Here is an 18521-nt window from a genome sequence, read left to right as displayed (position 1 = left end):
ATAAAAATACTAATTTTCCAACAAAATCCGAAATTTAACTCAAACATCGTCCGTGGGGTTCACGTATCAAAACCCGACAAAAGTTACAAAATATGAACGCCCATTCAATCACGAGTCCAACCATACCAAATTTACCAAAATCCGACATCCAAATGTCAAATTCTTATTTTGAAATCCCTAGGCTCAAATCCTCAAATTGTACCTCAAAAACATGTAACCTAGTCGAAATACTCAATGATAATCCAATATTATTGACTAACATTGATCACAAGTGACTTAATTACCTCAAGTTTTCCCGTGAATTCCCTCTGAAAAATCGCCCAAAACCGTGCTTGAAATGTCCCAAATGACAAAAAATATCGGAACCCCTCTGTTTTTATAATTTGTCGAGCTCTACACGTCTCACATTCGTGTGAGAAGATATTGGCACCGTCGTATCAAAAAGTTAAAATTGCAGTCGTACACCATCAGGGAAAAGGCAAAAACAGGCGACATGACAAAGTTGGGTGAAATTAGGATAAAAAAGGTAAAGAATCCTTTTCACATAAAAGCATCTGTTTTCTTCACTTATTAAACCCCAACCCTAGTGACATTCTTTCAACACCACAAACAGTACTAGCTCAAACCCAAACAGAATGCCTGATAACTTTATTGCCCATGATAATATCATCGATGTACTGATAAAACTTCCTGTGAGATCGCTTTTACGGTTCAAGCTCGTTTGCAAATCATGGCGTTCACTAATTGAAGATCGTCAATTCATCAATTTTCACCAAGATCGATGCAAAAGTGATATAAAAAATTATCAAAATCAAAAAATCTTTCTGAGTTGTTATGGAATGGTGACGGAACAAATGTACCACTACTCCTTAGACGCCCCTTCACTTCAACGTGATTCTGTTGTCTCTCTTCTTAAGCCTCCAACAATTCCAGAATCTTCATGGGGTGGTAAAGTATATGTGAATTCTTGCAGTGGGTTATTTGTTCTAGCTCTCTCTCCTTACAATATTGTCCTGTGGAACCCGACCATCAGAGAATCAAGAAAAATCCCAAGTCCAATCTCCATTCATGGTGAGGAGCAGTCATATACTTTTTATGGTTTAGGGTACGATTCTCCATCTTCCAAAGACGATTACAAAATAGTTAGACTAGGATTAATATATCATCCAGATGGACATGATGTTCAAATATTTTCGACCAAGAGTGACTCGTGGAAATTGATTGGTAAGCTACCCGTAAGCTATGACATTGAGGGAGATATGGTTGTTGCTGATGGAATTGTTTATATGATCATAGATGAGCCACCCGACAATAAATTTATTTTATCTTTGTGTTTGAAAAATGAAAATTTTGAAGAAATATTGTTTCAAGGTCATCGGGACCTATTAATGGAAAAACCAAATTTGTTCACTGTTGAAGGATGCCTTTGTTTGACAAAGTTTTCGTCCCTTATTAATGAGTTGGCCGATTTCGAGGTTTGGCGTATGAAAAAGAATGGAACCATGAGCTATTCATGGAGTAAAGTATTAGCAATTACAGTGCCAGTGCCAGATGATAACTGGCTTTGTACAAGAATCCATGTCCTTCCTGTGAGCTTTATGAAGGATGGAGGCATCTTATTTCGGAGGAGTAAAGCTGAATTACTATTTTACGATCCAAAAACACAAAAGTTTGAAGAAGTTAAAATTGCTGGGCTTGAAGCATCACTTTACTTCTATCGTGCTTTAACATATGTGGAGACTTTAATCTCCCCTAATGCTCTCTAGGAATACAATTGATGAGTTATGTAGTGGCTAACAGGAATATGAGAGATGATTTAGCAAGGAGTTGTCTTCCTATAAATTTTTCGTGATTTTGAAATGTTAAATTTTACAACTTGCTTAAAATTTTAGAAGGATTAGTAAACATTCGATTTGTGTTACATTTATCTTTCGTTTACATATATGTTGGTTCATGAAAATCCCCATCGTTATTGATCTTTCATCTCAAATATACCCTTCCAGTAACAATTGTCCAGCTTTTGACTTTGACGTTTGGTATAGTGGAGCCGTATAGACAAACAAAATATTAAAATTAACCTCTAATATATCAAAACGGTTAAAATAATAATAATAATAATAATAATAATAATAATAATAATAATAATAATAATAATAATAATAATAATAATAATAATAATAATAATAATGCCCTTAACAATTGAAAAAGTCCAAATATACACGTGTCAATATGATTATACCATACTCAAAAATAGTTTTTGATTTGAAATTCTAATAAATCTTATAATTTTATATTCTATACCATTTTTTCTCCTTTTGGTCCTCGATTATCGTTATTGCTTTAATCGTTGCTCAGTATGATTACATTATCATATAAATGTTTTATTGGTTTGCCTTTAAATTTAATATTCTCGCTTATTAATTCCTTTAATATAACATAGATAAAATAGATTTCTTATTCTTGATAAAGTTGATTATTAATTTATTACTCTTTTACTTAAAATTCATTCATCATTCTATATCTTTTTATTTTTGACTTTATCTATTATGGTTTTAGTTATGTTTTATTATTTGTATAAATTTTCTCATCATAATTCAAAAGATACTTGCTCATCTCAAATTCAAATAAGTTTTATCTAAATGATTTTATAATAAAAAAATTATTTCTTGTTAGTAATTTTATTTATTCATTACTTGAAAATCTTTTAATGTTCAATGTTATTTGATTTGATTTATTTCAATTTTAATTATGTGGTATTACATTGTATTTTTTCATCATAATTGAAAAATCACTTTCTCATCTCAAATTTAAATAAGTCTCATCATTCTATATTTTTTACTCTTTCTCAATACGCTACTTGGCTTCATATCAAGCTTGACTACCATCATTTTAATATAATTTATACAACTTTCAATATATTATCTTCATATCAAGTTTGACTATTACTTGGCTTCACTTTCAAGCTTGCTTAATTTTTTAATTGTCTAAATTTATCAATAATATATTGAGTATTATTTACTTTTTTAGTTTTAATTATTTTTTAAATTTAGTATTTTATCTATAATCTATAACTGACATAATTTCATAATTAATACTAATTTTGATTTGTTACTTCGTCCAAAATATGTTCTTTTATTATTTTGTATAAAATGTATTTTATATTTTTAATTTTTTTGTATTATATGAAATAAGCAATTAGACTTTTCTAAATTTCTTGCCAAGTAGCCTATTGTGAGACTGCCACTTGGATTAATGCGGAGACTTTTTTCTTTCCTCTTATATATATATATATATATATATATATATATATATATATATATATATATATATATATATATATATATATATGTCGAATTCCATCATGTGGGATTGGTTATGCGAATAGATTTGCCCCATGCCGGTTACCAGAGTATGGATTTTGGAGTGCGACAAAAGTGTACCAACACAATATAATGTAGGAATTAATGGCATTGCTTCAAGGAAATGGGCCTTCATGGCTTTTTACAATGATGAAATTTAGAAAGTGTATCTTCTAGATCTCTTATACGTAAAAGATAGATCCCTTATGTGTAAAATAAAATCTCTCATGTATAAAAAAAGAGATGAGTCATAAAACTAAAAAAAAAAGGTTTGTAATGACCCACAAAACCATTTGACCTTCGGGGAAATGGGCCTCCATGTAGGGATTTTTATATTGTAGAGCAATTAGTAAGAAAATATTTATATAACCACCATCACTTTTGTTTTATTTCATAAATAGCAAATTTATTTACATATATAGCATAAATTAAATTCCCAAATTTGAAATCTTAAAACTGACCCAAAATTTAAGGAATCATGTGTAAACAATTCTTTTCCTTTAGAATATCCTATAATCAACCCTAGCCACACAAAGCCCCATTTTCTCTTCTCCTCTTTTCTTCTCTCCCGTCACATAACACTGATACCATTCTTTTTCCGTTCTTCTATTTAAATATTTTTTCTAATTATAAAATCTGAAGCAACTAGTTATACTGAAACTACAATATGAGAATTAAATAATAACATAATTATTACGTTTCGTTCATTAAAATAAAAATAAGATATACTAAGAAAATAAAAGAAAGACATGTAAATTTGTGATATTAAATGTGATATGATATTTGTGTGACTATATAATCATGCAACTCATTTTAAATGAAATAATAAGGAAATATAGGAGCGTGTTCGGAAAAGTTTTTGAAGTCCATAGTGGAATTTGGCTTGAAATGACGAAAGGGGAATTTTTGAAAAGTTTGACCGGGGAGTTGACTTTTTGATATCGGGGTCGGAATCCAGTTCTGAAACTTTTCATAGCCTCATTATATTATTTATGACTTGTGTGCAAAATTTGAGATCAATCGGATTTGATTTGATAGGTTTCAGTATCGAATGTAGAAGTTGGAAATTCTTAAGTTCCTTAAGCTTGAATTGGGATATGATTCGTGGTTTTAGCGTTGTTTTATGTGATTTGAGATTTCGACTAAGTTCGTATGATGTTTTAGGACTTGTTGGTATATTTGGTTGAGGTCCCGAGGGCCTCGAGTGAGTTTCGGATGGTTAACGGATCAAATTTTGGACTTAAACAGCTGTTGGAATTTTTCTGATGGAAAACGGGGGCAGAAAACGAGGGTAGAAACTGAGGGCAGAAATCGGGGGAAAAAAACGAGGGCAGAAAACGAGGGTAGCGCCTGAACATAAACTTTAAGCTATAAAATGGGGGCTTCGTCCCATTTTCCATTTTTGCCAAATTGGAGCTTGGGGAGAGGCGATTTTTGAGATATTTTCAAGAAAAATATCGGGTTAAGTGATTCTAACTTGGATTTGGTTGATATATACGAATATATCATTGTTTTCATCATTTAATTAGTGTGTTGAGATGAAAATTTGGGGAAAATGAGGAAGAGTTCTTGGACTAGAATTTTGAGGTTTTAAATGGGATTTTGTTATCGGATTTTAGTAAATTTGGTATAGTTAGACTCGTAAGTGAATGAGCTTTTGGGTTTTATGACTTTTGTCTGATTTCGAGACGTGGGCCCGAGGACCGAGTTTGAGCCGATTTTGGATTTTTTGGCTTTAATTTCATATTTTCTTGTGGAATTTATTCTTATAGCCTATATTGATTGTACTGTACTTCTTGTGGCTAGATTCGTGACGTTTGGAGACCAATTCACGAGGCAAGGGAATAGCGGAGTAAGAAATTATTTATTTTTAGGTAAGTAACACTTCTAAACTTGGTTTCGAGGGTATAAATCCTTGAATTTCGTGTTGTATGAATTGTTTGGAGATGACGCACATTGTAGGTGACGGGCGTGTGGGCGTGCATCATGGAAATTGTGACTTAAATTGATTCCATGGAGTTGCATAATTAAATAAATGACATTATCCGCATATCCTTCACGTGTTAGATAATTTGAGCTGAGACTCATATTAAAGATCATGTTTAGGCTGCACAGCGATATATTTTGGGACCCACATGGGTTGTATTGTGGTTGAATTATTATTTAAATTACAATTTTTGTACTCAGTCACATATATTACTTGCATATCATATCTCAGTCTCTGCTGTCATTCATTGATACTTCATATCATCAAGTCGGGTTGATTCTTCATGTTATTGAGAACCCGAGAGATTGGAAATTATGAGTGATAGTTATGTTTATTATTTATGCCCGGATCTGGCTATATAGCGCTTGCGTTGAAGGAGCCTCTCCGGCCTCTGCACCCCTTGGGTTGAAGGAGCCCCTCCGGTCTCTGCACCCCCACAGTGAGAGTAGTTGATATATATATGGGGGATGGATCTTCCCTGGCCATGGATCTTGCCATAGATATATATTGAGGGATAGATCTTCCCTGGGCATGGATCTTGCCCGAAGCATTTTTATTGAGGGATGAATTTTACCTAGACATGGATCTTGTCCGAATCATTGATATTCACTAAGGTGCATCACATACAGTATGTACATTGGCATGTAGATAAAGAGATGTCATATTCCTCATATTGTTCATAATTGATCTATTTTATTTGTATTGAGAGTAACTGTTGAACTTGGAAGCATGCCTACATTTTTGTAGTGTTATTTCTATACTGGACTGTACTTGCTGAGCTCGTCACTACTTTCAGCCCAAATGTTAGCCTTGTTACTTATTCAATTGGTTGTCCTCATACTACACTCTGCACCTCATGTGCAGATACAGGTGCTCCTGCATACGGCAGCTACTAGATTTCGAAGTTTGTTCTGTTGGAGACTATCAAGGTAGCTGCTTGGCGTCCGCAGCCTTTGTCTTCCTTACTTTTTAGTTATTGTACTGTTCTATATTTGAGGCAGTGATTTTATCAGTCAGACTTTGTATTCATTTAGATGCTCTTGTACTCAGTGACACCGGATTTTAGTAGTATTTATATATGTATTTGTGAGATTTCTTCCGATGAATTAAAATATTATGTTTTCAAACTTAAAAGATATGGTGGTTTATTGAGATTGTCGGCTTTCCTAATATCATGATAGGCGCCATCACGAAAGGTAAAATTTTGTGTCGTGACAAGTTGGTATCAGAGCCTAGGTTACATAGGTCTCACGAGTCATGAGCAGGTTTAGTAGAGTCTTGCGGATCGGTACAAAGGCGTCTGTACTTATCTTCGAGCGGTTGCCGAACCCTTAGGAAAACAATTCACCTTCTTATATTCTGTCACGCGAATTTGTTGATTCCGGAAACTAAATTTCTGTCGCACCAGTTACTCCAGCTCAGGAGAAGATTCCAGATATAGCTGAGCCAACAAGACCAGCTAAGGCACCAGCTGTGCCCAATGTGATTCCAGACCTTTAGGAGGCTCTGGCCCAAATATCAACAGTTTGCACTGGCCTTGCTCAGGTGGTTTCAGCTCAGGCCGCACCTGCCACTTGTCAGGCCGGGGGAGGTACTCATATCCCTGTTGCCCGTACACCAGATTAGGTAGTGCATGCACTTCAGATACCGTAGGCACTACCAGTCCAGCCAGTTGCAGCTGCTCAGGCCCCGGTAGTCCCTGATATGGCAGATGATGAGCAGAGGAAACTTGAGAGATTTGGGAGGCTTCGACCTCCATCATTTAGCGGTGCTGAGTTAGAGGATGCTCAGGGTTTTTTGGATAAGTGCCAGCTGATGCTTCAAACAACGGGTATTCTAGAGACCAGGAGGGTCTCGTTCACTACTTTTTAGTTTTTTGGGGCTGCCTTCAGATGGTGGGAGGCTTATGAGAGGTGCAAGCCGATCGGTGCAGCACCACCTATATGGCAGGATTTCTTCGTTCTCTTTTTGGAGAAGTTTATGGCACAATCTCACAGATAGGAGCAGCGCAGATAGTTTGAGCAGTTACGTCAGGATGTCATATCTGTGACACAGTACGAGATGCGATTTTATGAGTTGGATCGTCATGCAGTTTGGTTGGTTCCCACTAAGAGGGAGAGGATTAGGAGGTTCATTGATGGCCTCACATATTAGCTGCGGTTACTTATGACTAGGGAGAGGATATCTGTTGCCACTTTTGACAAGGTGGTTGACATTGCTCGGCAAGTAGAGGTTGACCGTAGCCAGGAGCGTGGTGAGAGGGAGGCCAAGAATCCTCGAAGTTCGAGCGATTCTGATGGGGTACCTTCTGGAGGGTAGTCCTACCACAACAGAAGTCGTCCTTACAGACACGCTCAAACGTGTCGTCCAGTTCACCGTGGTGCATCATCCAGCTATGGTTCATACAGTTCTCATCAGGATCACTCATCTCTCAGTGCACTTCCAGCCCAGAGTACGCCCTGTTCTCCTTCAGTTCAGGGATCATCTGTACTAGGTTCTTTTGGTAGTTATTGTAGTTCTGGAGGTCCGCCTCAGAACATACCAGCCTTTTCAGAGAATGGTTGCTTTGAGTGTGGAGACTTGGGCCACATAAAGAGATATTGTCCCCTCCTTACGTGAGGTCCAGTTTAGCAGATGAGTCATGTTATGACTTTTGCACCAGTAGCTCCACCACCTGCCCTGCCAGCTCGGGGTGGGGCTAAGTCAGCTAGGGGTCTCCCAAGAGGTGGAGGCCGATCAGGTGGTGGTCAGGCCCGATTCTATGCTTTTCCTGCAAGACCAGATGTTATTGCTTCAGATGCAGTGATCACATGAATTGTCTCAGTGTGTCTTAGGGATGCTTCTGTATTATTTGACCCTAGTTCCACTTATTGGTATATATCATCGTATTTTACTCATTACCTATATATGCCCCGTGAGTCCTTAGTTTCACTTGTTCGTGTATCTACGCCGGTGGGCGATATTATTATTATGGACCGTGTATATCGGTCGTGTATGGTAACTATTGGGGGAATGGAAACTAGAGTTGATCTCTTATTTCTCAGTATGGTTGATTTTGATGTAATCCTGGGTATGGATTGGTTGTCTCAATGTTATGTTATTCTGGACTGTCAATCAAAAATCATGAAATTTGCGATGCCGGGGTTGCCGAAGGTCGAATGGAGAGGTTCTCTAGATAATGTTCCCAGCAGGGAAATTTCTTATTTGAAGGCCCAACGTATGGTTGGTAAGGGGTGTTTTTCATATTTGGCCTTTGTGAGAGATGTTTGTCACGACCCAAAATTCCCACCTTCGGGACCATGATGGCGCCTAACATTTCACTTGCTAGGCAAGCCAACGTTAGAAAAATCTTAACTATTTTTAAACAAATCAATTTAAGCGGAATTTAATTATTGAAATAAAGTGCGGAAGACCACAACAACCGAATCATCAAAATACATCCCCGAATCTAGTGTCACATGTGCATGAGCTAGTAGGATAATACAAATAAAGGTCTGAATAAAATTCAATCTGTTTGAAAGATAATACACAATAAGATAAGATAGAAGGGGACTTTAGAACTGTGGACGTTGTGCAGTTATACCTCAAGTCTCCTCTGGGTAGCTAAATCCGAGCAAGTCTATGGTACGCCGCTGGGACCAACTCCAAAATCTGCACAAGAAGTGCAGAGTGTAGTATGAGTACAACCGACCCCATATACTCCGTAAGTGTCGATCCTAACCTCAACGAAGTAGTGACGAGGCTATGGCAAGACACGTACGTAAATAACCTGTACAAGTATATACAAATACGAAGCAACAATAACACAATAAATAACAAATAATAAATTTGGGAAGGAACATGTGAAGGGGAATGATATGGAAATTTCAGCAGTAGAAGTGCCACGTAGTAGCCAATTAATTCGTCAACAATAAAATGAGCAACTGATAATATGAAAATCATCGGGTCCAACCCCCATTTTGTTAGAATAGCCAAAAAATAAATAAATAAATAATAATAATAATAATAATAATAATAATAATAATAAAATATATGTCAAAATTTTAATTCAGTCATTAACTCTCTTTTGACACGACATCACCCTTCGTGCTTTTACACTCTCTGAAAATGGCACGACATCATCCTTTGTGCTTTTACACTCAAAAATTGTAATGACCCAACCGGTCATTTTAAATTTTAGAAACCCGTTCCCTAAAATAATATTTCCTTTACATGCTTTTATTAATTTATGACTCGTGGGGATGGTTGGTTCGGGATTTGGAAGTGTGTGGGTTGAAATCAGAACACTTGGCTCCTTAAGTTAGCTTTAAATGGACAAGTTTGACTTCGGTCAACATGTTGAGAAAACGACCCCGAAATCAGGATTTGACGGTTCCAATAGGTTCGTATGATAATTTTGGACTTGGGCGTATGTCCGAATCGGATTTTTACTTGATGCTTAATAGTAAAAATCAACTATTTGAAGGTTTAAAATTATTTAAATTTGGTTTAGGGTAGGTTTTTGAGTAATTGAAGTCCGTTTGGAATTCCGAGTTTGGTAATAGTTCTGTATAGTGATTTAAGACTTGCACGCAAAATTTCGTGTCATTCCGAGTAGTTTATGTATATTTTGGCGCATTGGAAGTAAATTGAAGAACTTGAAATTCTTAAGTTTGAATCAATTTGTTTTAGGGTATGATTCTTAGATTTGATGTTATTTTACGCATTCCGAGAGTTCGAGCGAGTTTTTTTTATGATTTCAAACCTGTTGGTATATTTGGGCGGGGTCCGGGGCCCCCGAGTGTTAACCGGACGAGGCTCAAATCAATTTTGGAATTTTGAAGAAGAGCTGAAGCCTTCTGCTTCTGGTACGTTCGCACCTGCGCTTGGACAGCCGCAGGTGCGACTCTCGCAGATGCGAGGTTTATGCGCAAAAGAGAAAAAGGGAAGGGGAGGTCTGCCATCATGGGTGCAGAATCTCGGGCGCACCTGCGAACGCGCAGGTGCGAGCATTTTTCGCAGATGCGAGCATTTTTCGCAGATGCGAGGCTTGGCAGGCGAGGGAAAACTCGCACCTGCGAGGCTTTTCCGTAGGTGCTGTACCTCTTTCGCATATGCGAAAATCACTGTTGGGCAGAATGGTTAAATGTCGGGGCTCAGACATTTTGAGCCCGTTTTGTTTCTCCATTTTTAAACAAATCAATTTAAGCAGAAGTTAATTATTGAAATAAAGTGCGGAAGACCACAACAACCGAATCATCAAAATACATCCCCGAATCTAGTGTAACAAGTGCATGAGCTACTAGGATAATACAAATAAAGGTATGAATAAAATTCAAGCTGTTTGAAAGATAATACATAATAAGATAAGATAGAAGGGGACTTTAGAACTGCGGACGTTGTGCAGTTATACCTCAAGTCTTCTCTGGGTAGCTAAATCCGAGCAAGTCTATGGTACGCCGCTGGGACCAACTCCAAAATCTGCACAAGAAGTGCAGAGTGTAGTATGAGTACAACCGACCCCATATACTCCGTAAGTGTCGATCCTAACCTCAACGAAGTAGTGACGAGGCTATGGCAAGACACGTACGTAAATAACCTGTACAAGTATATACAAATACGAAGCAACAATAACACAATAAATAACAAATAATAAATTTGGGAAGGAACATGTGAAGGGGAATGATATGGAAATTTCAGCAGTAGAAGTGCCACGTAGTAGCCAATTAATTCGTCAACAATAAAATGAGCAACTGATAATATGAAAATGGCACGGCACCACCCTCCGTGCTTTTAATCTCATTCCTCGCATAATTTGATAAATAATAATAATAATAATAATAATAATAATAATAATAATAATAATAATTGGAACAACATCACCCTTCATACTTTAACTCTCTTTTGACACGACATCACCCTTCGTGCTTTTACACTCTCTGAAAATGGCACGACATCATCCTTTGTGCTTTTACACTCAAAAATTGTAATGACCCAACCGGTCATTTTAAATTTTAGAAACCCGTTCCCTAAAATAAAACTCCCCGTACATGCTTTTATTAATTTATGACTCGTGGGGATGGTTGGTTCGGGATTTGGAAGTGTGTGGGTTGAAATCGGAACACTTGGTTCCTTAAGTTAGCTTTAAATGGCCAAGTTTGACTTCGGTCAACATGTTGAGGAAACGACCCCGGAATCAGGATTTGACGGTTCCAATAGGTTCGTATGATGATTTTGGACAACCCGGGAGAGTTTTGATGCTTAATAGTAAAAATCAACTATTTGAAGGTTTAAAATTATTTAAATTTGGTTTGGGGTAGGTTTTTGAGTAATTGAAGTTCGTTTGGAATTCCGTGTTTGGGAATAGTTCTGTATAGTGATTTAAGACTTGCACGCAAAAATTTGTGTCATTCCGAGTAGTTTAAGTATATTTCGGCGCATTGGAAGTAAATTGAAGAACTTGAAATTCTTAAGGTTGAATCAATTTGGTTTAGGGTATGATTCTTAGATTTGATGTTGTTTTACGCATTCCGAGAGTTCGAGCAAGTTCGTTTTATGATTTCAAACCTGTTGGTATGTTTGGGCGGGGTCCGGGGGTCCCGAGTGTTAACCGGACGAGGCTCAAATCAATTTTGGAATTTTGAAGAAGAGCTGAAGCCTTCTGCTTCTGGTACGTTCGAACCTGCGCTTGGACAGCCGCAGGTGCGACTCTCGCAGATGCGAGGTTTATGCGCAGAAGAGAAAAAGGGAAGGGGAGGTCTGCCATCACAGGTGCGGAATCTCGGGCGCACCTGCGAACGCGCAGGTGCGAGCATTTTTCGCAGATGCGAGGCTTGGCAGGCGAGGGAAAATTCGCAACTGCGAGGCTTTTCCGCAGGTGCGGTATCTCTTTCGCATGTGCAAAAATCACTGTTGGGCAGAATGGTTAAAAATCGGGGCTAAGACATTTTGAGCCCATTTTGTTTCTCCATTTCCGAGCGATTTCAAGAGCTTTTGAGAAGGGGGTCTCAACTAGCAATTGAAAGGTAAGTTAATTCCACACCCCTTGAGTTAAATACATATATTATAACTAGTAAATCTTAGAAATCAAAGATTTAGATGAAAAACCTAGATTTTTATAAAAATGAGATTTTAACCACGAAAATTGTCATGGAATTGGGTAGAAATTATATATTTAAGTTCTTGAGATTATGGGTAACGTTTTCATCAGACTATTTCCGGAATCCGGGCACGTGGGCTTGGGGTGAATTTTTAGAATTTTACCATTTTGGATAGGATAATTTATTTAATAGATAAACTTCGAATCATTTAGCATATATTAATTATTTTGTATAACATTTGGATAGTTTCGGATTTTTCGGTGTCGAATCGAGAATTCAACGCGACGTGGTAATCGGAAATTAGATTTTGAGACGAGGTAAGTCTCTTGTCTAATCTTGTGAGGGGAAAATTACCCCATAGGGATTAAATTGAATAATTGTTGCTAATTGCGGGGGCTACGTACGCACGAGGTGATGAGAGTCTGCGCGTAGCTACTATTAATGCGAAAGTCGTGGTAGTTTAGGACTCAAAGCATGAATTACTTGTGTAAATTGTATTCTTTATTTAATTAATATTAATTGATATATATGAATATATTGTGAATTGTTAGATAAAGATATTAAAGGATGGAAATCTCATATGCTTGATTTTCTGTTTAAATTAATTAATTGTTAAAAGAAATTGTTCTTCCTCCTGAATTTATCTTATAATAAATATACTCTCCTTCCGGAGGTACATAAGAAAATGTCCTCCTTTCTTGTGGAGCGGGCCGAACGCCTCTGCAGGATAGATGCATCTATGGATCGTGCCGCACGTCTCTTGGCAGTGTACATGACACTCTGGCTCGGGCCGTACGTCCTCGGTAGAAATCGTGCTTAATAATAAAAATCACACGATACCTTAATAGCTTATTTCAGCTTGCGAAACTAATTGATAAATTTGAGAATCCTCGGAATTTAATGAATTATTATTCTTGTTTGTTAAGAAATTAATTGTTATTCCTGTAAATGAGATTAATTGATAAATTGGAAATTAATTGAATTGAAGGAATTTAATTAATATATTGAGAATTGTTGCATTTGAAGGAATATGATTTTTTCGCTGGTTAAATAAATTAGCGTAAATTCTGTGAATCATGCTGATTTAGATATTCTAGTTGTATTTCAGTTATTATTATTATTGACCCATGGTGAGTATCAAAGTCGGTCATCTCGTCTCTACCACTTCGAGATTAGGCTTGATACTTACTGGGTACACGTTGTTTACGTACTCATACTACACTTGCTGCATTTTTTGTGCAGGACTTGAGGCAAGTACTAGTGGGGGATCTATCGTCTTACACCCACGTTATCCAGGGGCATAGTGGTGAGCTGCCTTTCTGAGCCGTTCTGCAGCTACTAGTGTCTCTCCTTGTATTTTTTATTCTGTCTATTTTTATTTTAGACAGTATTTGAGGTTTTGTATAATTCACTAGATGCTCATACACTTGTGACACCAGGTCTTGGCACACACATTGGTAGAATTTGGTGTTTTATTATTTTTCTTGATTTTAATTTTGTCAATATATGCTTAAATTATTAAGTTGCCTAACTGTAGTGTTGGGTGCCATCACGACCTATAGGTGAAATTGGGTCGTGACAAAAATGACACGGCAACATCCTTCATTCTTTTACACTCTTTCTCACCATGACAATGATAGTATAAATAAAACAAATGGCACGACATCACCCTTCGTGCTTTTACGCTCTTTCTCACCATATTCAACGTAAATCAATAAAAATTCCACGAATAACGATCAATAATCAATAATAAACTTAAACAGGAATATCTTAATTAAATAAACAATTATTCAAATTGAATTAAATTCCTCTAGCATGATTTGACTCAACCACTACGCATAAGTACTTTTCACCTCACATATACGTTGTACCCGCACATTAAATCAAGTAGCAAATAAACAAATAAAATTCTACTCTCTCAAGGTTAACCGCGATACTTACCTCACTTTGCACCCAACTCAAGATTCCAATAAACCTTTGCCTCGCAAATTTGAGTCCGAAATCCTAAAATCTAGTCATTAACAATTCAATATAATCAATACAAATCGTAGGAATTAATTCCATATAAATTTACTAATTTTCCAAATTAAAATCCAAAATTCATCTCAAACATCAATAGTGGGGGCCACGTCTCGAATCTCAGAAAGGTTTATGAAATCTGAACACCCGTTCCGATGCGAGTCCAACCATACAAAAATTATCAAATTCTGATGTCAAATGGACCTTCAAATCTTAAATTTTCATCTTTGAAAGGTTTTCACAAAATTTCCAATTTCTTCCATCTAAATCCGAAATAATTTATGAATATAGACATGGATTTATGAAATATAATCACTTTTGGTCATAGAACACTTACCCAATTCAAATTCGTGAAAAAACCCTTTGGAATCGCCTAAATCCGAGACTCAAAACTAAAAAATGAGTAAAAATGGTTAACTTCCGATTTTATGGGTTCTGTCTAGGCTTTTTCGCATCATCGGACACTTAACCGCATATGAGGTTCCGCTTTTGCGGATATTGGGGTCGCTTCTGCAGACTGGATTGCTTATGCGGATGAGAGTCTGCTTCTACGGACTCGCTTTTGCGAAGAAGCGTCCGCTTCTGCGACAAGGCCTCCCTTCCCCTTTTCCCGCTTTTGCGATGCGTGTGCAGCTTCTACGATGCGTGTGCCGCTTCTGCGATCGCGCTTATGTGGCTCCCCATCCACTTCTGCGAGGTCTGGCTCTCTTCAGCGAGCTCGCATCTGTGGTCTAAAATCCGCAGGTGCAATTACACCAGAAAGCCAAAATTTCATATTTTCCTTAAGTCCAAATTTTGATCCGTTAACCATCCGTAATCCAGCCGAGGCCCCCGGGAACTCAACCAAATACACCACACAAGTCCTATAACATCATATGAACTTAGTCGAAACCTTAAATCACATCAAACAACGCTAAAACCATGAATCATAACCCAATTCAAGCTTAAGGAACTTAAGAATTTTCAGCTTCTACATTAGATACCGAAACCTATCAAATCAAGTCCGATTGACCTCAAATTTTGCACACAAGTCATAGATGACATAACAGACCTATTCCAATTTTCAGAATTGGATTCCGACCCCAATATCAAAAAGTCAAATACGTGGTCAAAAGTTTGGAAATCTTTAGCCTTTAAATTCCTAGTTTCCGTTAAATGGCCATAATTTGAGCTAGGGACCCCCAAATTAAATTTCGGGCATACGTCAAAGTCCGAAATCACAATACGGACCTACCGAAACTATCAAAACATTGATCCGGATCTGGTTGCTCAAATTGTTGACCAAAGTCAACATAATTGAGTTTTTAAGCTCTATTTCACATTTTAATCAATTTTTCATATCAAAACTTTCCGAAAAATTATACGGACTGCGCAGGCAAGTCGAGGAATGGTGAATAGTGATTTTGAGGTCTTAGAACATAGTAATGAATGTTTAAATTAAAGATGATATTTTGGGTCATCACATTCCCCACCTCTAAAACATACGTTCATCCTCGAACGGAATTAGAAAAATACTTGAGCTAGTGAAATGATGTGGATATCTACTCCGCATGTCCGCCTGGGACTCCCAGTTAGATCCTTTTACCAGCTGACTTATCCATTGCACCCGAACTGAAGGATAACTCTTAGACCTCAATTGTCGGACCTGCCGGGCTAGAATAAGTACTGGCTCCTCTTCATAAGTCAAGTCTTTGTCCAATTGGACTGAGCTGAAATATAATACATGGGACGAATCACTATGATATTTCCGGAGCATAGACACATGGAACACCGGATGAACTGCTGATAAACTAGGTGATAGTGCAAGCCTGTAGGCTACTTCACCCACCCTTTCAAGAATTTCAAAGGTTCCAATATACCTAGGGCTCAACTTTTCCTTCTTTCTAAATCTCATTACACCTTTCATAGGAGAAATCCAGAGTAATACTCTTTCTCCAACCATGAATGCAATATCATGAACTTTACGGTCGGCATAACTCTTTTGCCTAGACTGAGTTGTGTGAAGTCGATCTTGAATAATCTTGACCTTATTCAAGGCATCCTGTACCAAATCGGTACCCAACAATCGAGCCTCTTCAGGTTCAAACCAGCCAACTAGCGAACAACATCGCCTCCCGTATAATTCTTCATATGGAGCCATCTGAATGCTCGACTGGTAGCTGTTATTATAGGAAAACTCCGCAAGTGGCATGAACTGATCTCAAGAGCCTCTAAAGTCTATAATACAAGCGCAAAGCATATCTTCCAATATTTGAATGGTGTGCTCTGAATGTCCGTCTGTCTGTGGATGAAATGTTGTACTCAACACAACATGCGTGCCTAACTCACACTATACTGTCACGATCCCAAATTCCCTCTGTAGGATGTCGTGATGGCACCTAGTCTCTAAGACTAGGTAAGCCTATCAATGCAGAATAATAATAAATATCTGAAATAAATAAACTACAATTCAAACAATTTCAACTCCCAAAACCCGATAGAAATAAGTCACAAGCTTCAAAGAATTTATTCTCAATGTCTCTATATGTCAAGGTCTAAATAAAATATATGGAAGCAACATAAAATAATAGAAGGGGACTACGGAGTCTGCGGATGCTAGCAGATATGCCTCGAAGTCTCCGTGCGCAGGTAACTCACTGACGTCTAGGCTGGTAAAATGTACCTGGATCTGCACAAAAAGATGTGCAGAAGCGTAGTATGAGTACACCACAGCGGTACCCAGTAAGTGCCAAGCCTAACCTCGGTAGAGTAGTGACGAGGTCAGGTGAGGCCCTACTGGAATATAATAATGGCATGGTAAAATATTTATCAATGTAGTAAAATAAAATGACATTGAAAATGAATCAAATAGTATGTCACATTTAATGACACCAAATAATTACAAATAATATCTCGTGGAATCAAAACAGAATTTCCTTCAACTTTATGAAAATCAAAACAATTAATTGAAAGCAACAATGGCCATAAATCAATATCAACAAGGGCACTCCCGAGATACCGCCTCGTAGTCCCAAATCATAAATAAATTCACAATATCTCATTTCCTTATATCACCGCGGGAGCCTTCAAAATTTATTTAAAGAAAATATTTTTCCCGAAATAGCATCCCGCGTTTTAGCCACCCTTATCACACCGCATGACTTCTAGTAGTCACCCCTACTAGCCACGCGTATCAAGCTACACTTATCTCATCGCATGCGTTTCAACACCCAGACCTTATACCACCGCATCCGTATCAATATCACAATTTTCACCTCATGTACTCAAATAATTTAACTTGCCAAAATAATTCAACAACAATATTTTTCCACAATAAAGAGCTCACGGCTCATGTCAAAATAAATCATCAATAATATTTTTCCATAATAAAGAGCTCACGGCTCATGTCAAAATAATTCAACAATAATATTTTTCCACAATAAAGAGCTCACGGCTCCCTCATAATGAGTATAAAATATTCAGGAGTAAATAATTTAGGAAAATAAAATTTCAAAATCTTTACTACGTTGCTTCAATATCAAGTTTAAAAATATCAAATACTTCATATTAATAATATTTAATTTAAAGAAAATCAACCTTCAAATAATGCACAGAATAAAAGAAACCAAGTTTCAACTAAACAGGTAAAACAATTAGTAAGAAAAGAACAAACAAATTTGAAGTATATATCTCAGATCAATGATGAAGAATATAACAAGATAAAATAATTTAATAAATGTGCAACAGGGATCTACACAATTTAAAAATATAATCTTTCACAATTTAGTCCGTGTACACACTCGTCACCTCGTGCACACGACTTTCAACATATTTCAATAATCACATCAATACCAATCCTAGGGAAAATTTCCCCCACACAAGGTTAGACAAGTCACTTACCTCGACTTGCTCCAATTTAACCAAGTATTATGCTTTTTTCCTTGATTTTCTGACTCCGATCGACTTGTATCTAGTCATAATTAATTCGATACAGTCAACAAAAATTATAGTAATCAGTTTCAAAAGAAAATATTGCATTTTCATTAATATTCGAAATTAACTTAAAATTTTCCCATGGGTCCCACATCTCGGTATCCG

The 18521-nt window shown here is 37.0% G+C and overlaps 1 protein-coding gene across 1 annotated transcript; it reads left to right on the top strand.

Annotated features, from left to right (window-relative positions):
- Positions 1–854: 854 nt before the first annotated feature.
- LOC142169565 (F-box protein CPR1-like) lies at positions 855–1766 on the top strand. Its single transcript, XM_075231439.1, has 2 exons — positions 855–1280; positions 1440–1766. The coding sequence occupies exons 1-2, from the start codon at positions 855–857 to the stop codon at positions 1764–1766; spliced, it is 753 nt and encodes a 250-aa protein (XP_075087540.1).
- The last annotated feature ends 16755 nt before the right edge of the window (positions 1767–18521 follow it).

The sequence above is a fragment of the Nicotiana tabacum genome, chromosome 15 (genome assembly GCF_000715075.1).
Source record: "Nicotiana tabacum cultivar K326 chromosome 15, ASM71507v2, whole genome shotgun sequence".
Lineage (NCBI taxonomy): Eukaryota > Viridiplantae > Streptophyta > Magnoliopsida > Solanales > Solanaceae > Nicotiana > Nicotiana tabacum.
The sequence above is the reverse complement of the archived record's forward strand: the minus strand, read 5'-3'. Positions and strand labels throughout refer to the sequence as shown.